Source organism: Blastocystis sp. subtype 4 (assembly GCF_000743755.1).
Source record: "Blastocystis sp. subtype 4 strain WR1 chromosome Unknown seqid_0375, whole genome shotgun sequence".
NCBI classification, from domain to species: Eukaryota; class Bigyra; order Opalinata; family Blastocystidae; genus Blastocystis; species Blastocystis sp. subtype 4.
Genome location: NW_014569172.1, coordinates 78 through 8,345, shown reverse-complemented (window position 1 = coordinate 8,345; position 8,268 = coordinate 78). Strand labels below are relative to the sequence as shown.

General features: G+C 37.9%; 4 protein-coding genes across 4 annotated transcripts; 1 reads left to right on the top strand and 3 right to left on the bottom strand.

The window, feature by feature from the left end:
- Window positions 1-759: 759 nt before the first annotated feature.
- JH06_4634 (hypothetical protein) lies at window positions 760-1,309 on the bottom strand (the record flags this gene model as incomplete). The annotated part of the gene is made up of 3 exons (XM_014669922.1): window positions 760-933; window positions 964-1,036; window positions 1,068-1,309. 3 exons carry the CDS (start codon window positions 1,307-1,309, stop codon window positions 760-762), a joined length of 489 nt encoding a protein of 162 aa, XP_014525408.1.
- A 2,098-nt stretch (window positions 1,310-3,407) lies between these two features.
- JH06_4633 (hypothetical protein) lies at window positions 3,408-4,446 on the bottom strand (the record flags this gene model as incomplete). The annotated part of the gene is made up of 6 exons (XM_014669921.1): window positions 3,408-3,490; window positions 3,521-3,627; window positions 3,658-3,798; window positions 3,829-4,130; window positions 4,164-4,313; window positions 4,345-4,446. The coding sequence occupies 6 exons, from the start codon at window positions 4,444-4,446 to the stop codon at window positions 3,408-3,410; spliced, it is 885 nt and encodes a 294-aa protein (XP_014525407.1).
- Window positions 4,447-4,955: 509 nt separating this feature from the next.
- Window positions 4,956-5,482, top strand: JH06_4632 (adrenodoxin-type ferredoxin; the record flags this gene model as incomplete). Its single annotated transcript, XM_014669920.1, is given in 5 exon segments — window positions 4,956-4,965; window positions 4,985-5,095; window positions 5,125-5,254; window positions 5,286-5,337; window positions 5,369-5,482. The coding sequence occupies 5 exon segments, from the start codon at window positions 4,956-4,958 to the stop codon at window positions 5,480-5,482; spliced, it is 417 nt and encodes a 138-aa protein (XP_014525406.1).
- JH06_4631 (hypothetical protein) lies at window positions 5,459-6,914 on the bottom strand (the record flags this gene model as incomplete). Its single annotated transcript, XM_014669919.1, has 6 exons — window positions 5,459-5,635; window positions 5,672-5,737; window positions 5,767-6,483; window positions 6,515-6,695; window positions 6,729-6,858; window positions 6,890-6,914. The coding sequence occupies 6 exons, from the start codon at window positions 6,912-6,914 to the stop codon at window positions 5,459-5,461; spliced, it is 1,296 nt and encodes a 431-aa protein (XP_014525405.1).
- Window positions 6,915-8,268: the final 1,354 nt, after the last annotated feature.

Sequence of the window (8,268 nt, the reverse complement as noted above, 5' to 3'; positions counted from 1 at the left end):
GATGTGATTCTTCATTACCTTGATTGACAAATAGAAGTTCAGTGCTGGTTATAGTAAGACTGCTTTCATTGGAGGTGTTTGCGGTTTAATCAGCTTCTTGTGTGGTATTTTCAACTATTCTCGATCTGCTTTCTTGGGTTGGGGAATGAGTATTTGTTAGTACAATTGATAATGATTAGTGTTGACTCAACTGGTGAGTAACATTTGTCTTCTTGTGTTGATTGGTTGGACTGGAAAGGCTCTTGCTGGAATGGAAGGAGATTTGGTTGGAAAGAAGGGAAAGAAGGGCAAGAAAGGTAAGAAGGGCAAGAAGAGCAGAGCATAAAGCTTGTTAATGCCTTTGTGTTTCTTGAAAACAGCTCAAAACCATCCTTTTACTACTTCAAATGCTATTGGTAGGGGTCTATAATCAATAAGAATCAAAACATATACACTAACAACAAGAGGAGTGGGATCAACTTGGATCGCATGATTACCAGCTTCTTGAATCCATATACATGCTTATTCTCACTTGCTTTTGTCAAGTAATCACTATAGTTGGATATGAACCGAACAGATACATGATTGCGTCTCGAGTAACATAAACACGTCCATCTCGTGGCCCCTGGAACCAGAAGATATGTAATGAATTCAATAAGGAAGTTACAGTTGAATAGGCTTTCTTAGATGGAGTATTGAAATCTTGATTATCAAGGAATCACTGAACGTACCAGTTATCAAAATCAGATCATGAATCGAATCCAAATTATTGATATCCATCTATTCATTACATTTGCTATTCAATACAACTTCTGATAATTCTTGAAGAATCGTAGTTTTGCACGCAGATTGCTGAAGTTGAGCACAATTGATCACTTTCGGGAATGTATCAAATTCCTGTGTTTGCAATTCCGGTGGAAACAAAACTGACGCATAGGGATCAGAGGCGGGCAACTACAAGTCAATCTTTCCGTTAGCCCCAACATTGTGTTTAGCATCATTATAAATATCAATCACAAGTTGTGTATCTTCAAATGCGTCGATTAACGCAGAATAACTACAACTTCACACCTAGACGCACTTCTCACATCCGTCCATCAAAAGCAATCTTATCCTTGTTCATATTTTGGATTATGATATCTAGCTTATCATATTCATGATAGTGACCTAAAAGAGTGATCATCTGAAGGTAGAATTCCAATGTGGGAGTTCCCGTCTTTCGATACTTGTGAAGAAGAGTCATTGCAAGAGCCAGTGTCTGAGCTTTTTCCTCTTCTTCTGTGACATCAGGAGGAGGAGTATGATGCTTCAATGCATGATTCAGTCCCATTAGTAAGTAGGTATAGGTTTCACCATTGAATTCAACTGAATGCGAGGCTTCTAGAGTCACTTGACGAGCTATATCAATATTTCCACTCTATTCTGAATATACAGAGTAGTCCCTACTTTCATCAAAGCCAAAATATAATGATTGAGAACCTCTTGTTTGTTACATGGTGTGGAGTTACAGACATTCATTCTATGTTATCAGAATCCCTCATTCATACATGTCATCAAGAAATGTTTTAATCTCTGTTCGATCCACTCCCTCGATCGATGTTGAAAAATGAGAAAAGAGCAACAGATAACAGTTACGTGGGATTGGAATCTTATGATCTGTTTTGTCGACCATCTCATGTAACAGACTCAATGCAGTATCGTTATCATTGTTATGGCAACATACTTCGATTCCTGCAGAATAGAATTTGAAGAGAGTGGAAGTGTCATCTGGTGACAATAATTGAGCGATGGAAGAACGCATTAATTTCAGTGCATCTTCAAGTTGGCAACAATTTCCATATGAACGAAGTACAGTGAGTAAGATACTAGATTCAAGTCGAAACGATAGTTATACTTGCTACTTAATGAAATGGTATTCTTTTGCATTAAACGGTATAAGTTGATGATTTTGTTATACTGTTTGTACTTGAATAACATCATAAAGATGCTATTAAAGGCGGAGGTTGGAAGGGACTGTAACATACCACGAACATCTGAATCCTAATATGGAGTTCAAATATCAATAATACGAGGAGCAATGTATATCCATCAAGATAGTCTCGATTATTGCAGCAAGCAATTAAAACACTCTCATAGACAGCGTTTCGATCTTGTTCCTTCTCCAACTGACACTCCTTAAGTGTTTTGACGATTGTTGACAACTACTATTTAGAAATCTTCTTAGATTATCACTTGATTCTTTTCAAAATCACAAGTAATCGATTTGTTTTGTAATGCCGAAGTAATGGACGCTGGGACAATTCTTTTGGTTTTAGATAGTTCTCTGATATTCTTAAAGACAAGGTCTGGGTCGATCTACATAATTATCCACTAAAGAAAAGGATTCACATAATCGTCTTCCAGATTCAAATCAGAAGTTGAAAACCATCTTGCTGAAGGTACTCTGGGTCCGAGAGCTTTATAGCAGGGAAGGAATCGTGATATCGACGAATACCGTCTCCCAAACACGGTTTGTGATAGGTTATACGTTCCCTTCAGGACTGTTACAGACCTTCTCAACGAATACATGCGGTAAACAAACAATGCGAAAACCGAAATGTACTAATTGGAGGCCAATGCCATGCGCAAATAAGCGGGATACTATTGATAACAATATATACTCATTCTTACTCGATAAATAAAGTGATGTGTCAGACCATGTCGACTCGCTCGGAAATCAAAGAAATCGTCTGCTTTTGCATTTCGCAAGTACAGCCTTTCCTGTCTTCTTCGAAAGAGACCCTTTCTCTCTCCCATTTCAAACATCACCTGATAAATGGTTCCAGGAACTAGGCAGACCTTACAAACATCCCGAATATGTTTTTCACTCTACAAATCAGATCAGTCTTCTATCGCTACATGCATCAACCATTGCTGCAAATAGCGTTTCTTCTGTTCAGGAACCGCATCAAGTGATGGATAGAATAATTGATTCAGATCCCGACATTGAAAGAACAATTTCTTCTTCAGTTCGGTCTTGGTACAATTACAACAACACAAAGCAGAAGCAATATTATCCTGAAGACACACAAATGCATTTCCAGAAAGACGAGGAATACAGTCATCCCCTGTTACAATCGATGTAACATAAGGAATAGTGAGCTCACATAATCGTGGTGAAAGAGTTTGACCCGGTGGATCATATGCATAACAATGATTTGGGTATTGAGATTGAAGACATAATGATAACAAGGCAGCGATACCTCCTCCAAGGGAATGACCTGTAATGATAAGAGAAGTACGAGATGAGATGCGATTGAGAATGGATTGAGAGATAGGAATATCAGTTTGATATAAACTTCGCTTGAATAATGCATCCAGCAAATGATTATTTTCCAATTCGTGTAGGATACTCTTGGTTGCATTTAAGATACCCTAAGATACATCACTCATTCTATTCCTACACCATGAGTAAATTCATCATGACCATCAAATCCATATTCTCGACCCAAATCCTCCACTGACTCAATAGCTACACATAGAACACTATTCAATCTCATACTGATCATATCAGTAAAGAAATCAGTAGGTGTTGCTGTTCCTCGAATCACAATCACCACACTATCATAAGCGTAATCATATGCAACAAGCCATGGTATCACTCCAATGCTATTCCTTATCGTCTCTCTTCTTATTTACTCATCATTATCAACATTTAGAATTAGTTCTCCTCCACACTCTTCAATCAAAGCATTCATTGTTCGTTCCGAATTATAATGAGTTCGTGTACGAATACGTTGAAGAAGAGAAGTTGATTCAATCTTCTTGCTCATCATCACACTATCATTCAACCAATCAATTCGTTATCACAATGTTACTCCATAGATGGCATTGGCATACTCAACATAATGGATGAGTTCATTCTTTGTCTTCTCACTTATTGTTAGCTGGGGTGTTGGATGTCTTGCTAGTGGCTTTGGATGGGTACGAATGTATTCCAAGTATTCATGAACACACATATTCTTCACTACTTCAAGATCATATCCGCTATCACGTTTATGATGCCAAATGATAGTATTCAATGTCACACCACATGCCACATCCGAATAGGACAGATCCCGATAGGAGGACAAGCGGGTAATTCCTTCCACAACACGCTCTGTGAAGGGACTCTCACCCACAAAACAACCAACTACCAAACTCACTAAATGACTTAATTGAGAAGGTGAGAAGCGATGAGAAGTCAAAATCATAGTTACTGAAACAGTAACAAATGTCTCAAACACCGATAAATAACTGTACACTAAGACATAGGTAGTAAAAGCCTTGGAAAGAGGCGAATAGTAACGATAGACCTGAACATTAACATCAAGAAGAAAAAGGAACCAAAAAAGTTAAGACAATGGTTATCGAGGTGAAGAAAAGCAAATGGCGATAATGCATACGATACATATGACCGATTTGTTTGGAGTATGTCGTGTTCAACATCAAGAAATCCAAGAATTAGGGGAAAAAGGATATTTCCAGAACCTTTTGTTTGGATGAAATCAACTGAATGGTTAAAGCGTACTAGATCAGATACAATAAAAGAAGAATACAGAAAAAAGAATTGTCTGAGATACAGTCTGGCAAAATAAATACACGTAGAATAAGTAACTAAGATCAAAGCAACCCCATCACTCCGCACTTAGAATCAATGGAATGCAACACATGAAAGTATTCTCGTGAAGCTAATATCAATAGAGGAATCGTCAGTAATCGAAAAGTGACGTCATAGATCATGAAAAGTGGCAAATCATCATCTCCAACATACAGAAGATGGCCTTTCAAGTTCAATTTCACCATTTAAACAACTATTAGAATGACGTCGTCGAGAATTCTTTTCCGCAATTCCACTTATTTGATGTTTTTCTGTAATGGCAGTTTTCTTCATTTTATACCCAATGTTGACAACAAGAGTGATTAGGGAAGTGTGCCGTCCCATACTCTCCAGGTGCATGAGAGAAAGTGGAAATCATAAGTAGAGGGTTCATCACGGTCAACTTTTATTCTGCTAAAGGAGAAAAGAAATCGGTAAAAGCAGAGCCTGGAGAATCCATTTTGCGCATTGCACAGCATAACGGTATTCCTCTTGAAGGTAGAGACACTATCTTTTTGTTATTATAGGTGCATGTGAAGGAGGCATGGCTTGTGCAACTTGCCACGTGATTGTTGGAAAGGACTTTTACGACAAACTACCGGAGGCGAGTGAGGCCGAAGAAGATTGCTTAGATAATGCATCAAATCTCACAGAAACGTTTCAGAGATTCTACGTGACTTATGGTTAGATCGCGCTTGGGATGTCAACTAAAGGTCACACCGGAACTTGATGGAATTGATGTATCGTTGAGCTGTACCAATAAGTATCTAGATTACCATTCCAGGGACAACACGCAACTTCTATGTAGATGGACATGTTCCCAAACCTCACTTGATTCCTTGTTACAACAAACAACAAGAATTACGGTTTAGCAGATTTCTTTGATTTATGCAAGAACACGAGACATCCAATATAACCACCGACACCCAGAATAGCAGCACAGATAATTTCCCAGAGGAATTGAGTTGGTGAACTATGAGAAGCACCTTTAGAAATAAAGAGAGGAGTCAGTGTAAGGGCAATTGCGAACCCAAAACACTGCAACTATACTATTACAAATTCTCATAGCCATACCATTCTGAAGACAGAATTTGCTCGAGTACGTTCCTTGATGAAAAACTGGTTGACTAAATTAAGACACTATACTAACATGAATCACTCTCACCTACCTCTGTTTGGAATCCTCCATCAGCAATAGCAAACACAATACCTGTAGCATAGATAAGCCAATTCTGTTCTTTATTCGCCAGCCACGCTAATAGGAATCCAATCAACTCTCCCGCAGTTGCTAACGTCAATACGGATACATGACCGAACTTATCACAAAGATAACCATGAATGTTTGCAAAGATCACATCAGCAATAGAGAATATACCCATCAGCGTACCCACAGAACTCAGATCGACAAGTTGTCGTGTGAACTGTGAAGTCAGGAACACTTGTTGGTATCCATCATTAAAGAAGAAGCAGAGGAGTAATAGCATACGAGGATGTAGTGCCAATAAGAGTACTTGTTTGATCTCTTCGAAAACTGATTGTTTTTCCTTCACTTCTGTAGGTTGATTCGGAGGGCATTCTGCTATTTCCGTTGTATCTTCCGTAGTATACGGAACAGACTCGTCAGCATGAGAAGAAGCCTTGTCCTCTGCAATCACCACCACCTCCTGTTGATTTTCCTTCTTTATTTCATCGGAATTCAATCCTGTTTCTGATAACGTTAGATAAGGAACAGGAGGTCGAATAAGACTATACGGGATTACCGAAGTAACAGCAATAAGAGCTAAAAAGAGAAAGAGAATAGACACAGTTCCATTCCAACCATTCTGCACATGGCCAGATATATGAAGTTTATCCACCAAGATACCAGAAACGAAATTTCCAATTGCCTAGATTATTACTTCCTAATTAAATACCGACGCTTCCTAACATGTATACGGCTAAAAATAAACCTGATTTTCTTCCTCGATCCGAATCATTCGAATTGTTGCCAAGAATGATACCTTGTGATGCCCACACTACAGCAGATAGGAAGCCATGAAGGGCACAAATAAAATAGGAAGTAACTGGGATAATGTATGCAAACTCACCAACGTAAATCCTATGTGTTCACCATATAGTATTAAACACCAACAAATAAGAAAAACCACACCAGAATAGAGCTCGTTGAGGTGAACCGAAAAAGGCAATTACAGAGGGTACTAGGAAATTGGAGAAAGCATTGACATAATTGACAATTGCCATACATATGGAACCAAGGTCACCTTCAAATTACTCGCATCCTGAGACTATTACCTAGAATAGGAACAGCAAAGTTCATAAAGGCATTCGTTCCTAAAACTGACACATGTCAGCATACGATGTACCAAAAAAACAGAGTCCAAAACCAATGCTTAGTAAAATGACATTACGCATGTTCGGATCCTTGTGGTGATCCTTCTGAGTGAGAATTTGTCTGCTGCTCTGTTTTCGAATCATGAATCTGTAATTGTGTTTCGCCTAACCCTATTGCAAGTTGGTACTATTGGGCCCTATTGTTTTCATCATTTGATTACCTCAAATAGAGGAATTCACTGTATACTATAAGGGTCTATTTAGAATCCGGGACCCAATAATTGTTACTTGAATGCTCTCCGTATTCTCTTTATCCATTCAATCCTTGTGTAACAAAAGTAATGGAAATAGGGAACTGTTACATTTACAACAATCCTAGGTTCTCTGACTGAATGATTGAGGAAGGATTGAAACATCTAATGTAACGGGTTCTTTTGGTTCACCGTACAATATAAGTCGTTCTACGATCCATATTCTGTGGAATTGAGATCCAAATCAATTACAACTAATTCACTCAGTATTCAGTTCAACAGATGAAGATCTTAGTTTGATTGATAGAATAAAGAGAAAAGAACAGCATTGAGACTCCCCCACACTGGTACTAACTCAACTCGTAATGACTTAGCTTCCTAGATCAGACGGGTTAGGGCGCTTTCCACTAGATATGACCGTTCTTGTTTTATTTATTTCACTAACCCTTTTCAACAACACATTCAGTTCATCATCATTATTACTGAATGCAATCACGGGGATATCATTATCCTCATTCATTCATCATATCATTCATTTCATATTTCCATTTATATCTACACTCTCCTATCATATCAATTCTATTCATATCTCATAATTCATCATCATCACTATCAATCACATCAGTTAGTATCATACCATTAAGTATTGTCAGTTTCTTACAACATTATTTATTTGATATGATTGTTGTTGATTGTAGTATCAATCATCTCATTCTATTCTTCACATTCTGTTTCATTCTTCATTCTACTCTCTTACTCTATTCAATGTTCATCTAATCAAGATTATGCTAAGATCACTAAGAAAACTGGCGATGATGATGCTTCTGAAGAGTCATTTGAGATTGTATCTGGTTCTTCTGTTCTATTCACTTCTCCTCCATTCTCAAACAATCAACTATATGTGTATGAAGTCTGTTTGAATGCTTCTTCTAATCACATATTCACTCTTGTTATGAAATGTTCACAGAATGGTCGATGGTTTTCAGGTACTTGGATTGAGATAGAAGGAATGAATGGAAACATTGTGTACAAGGGAATGATGACTGAAGATAGGGTTCAAAGAGAAGAGTTCTCTCTGTATTCTCCTAT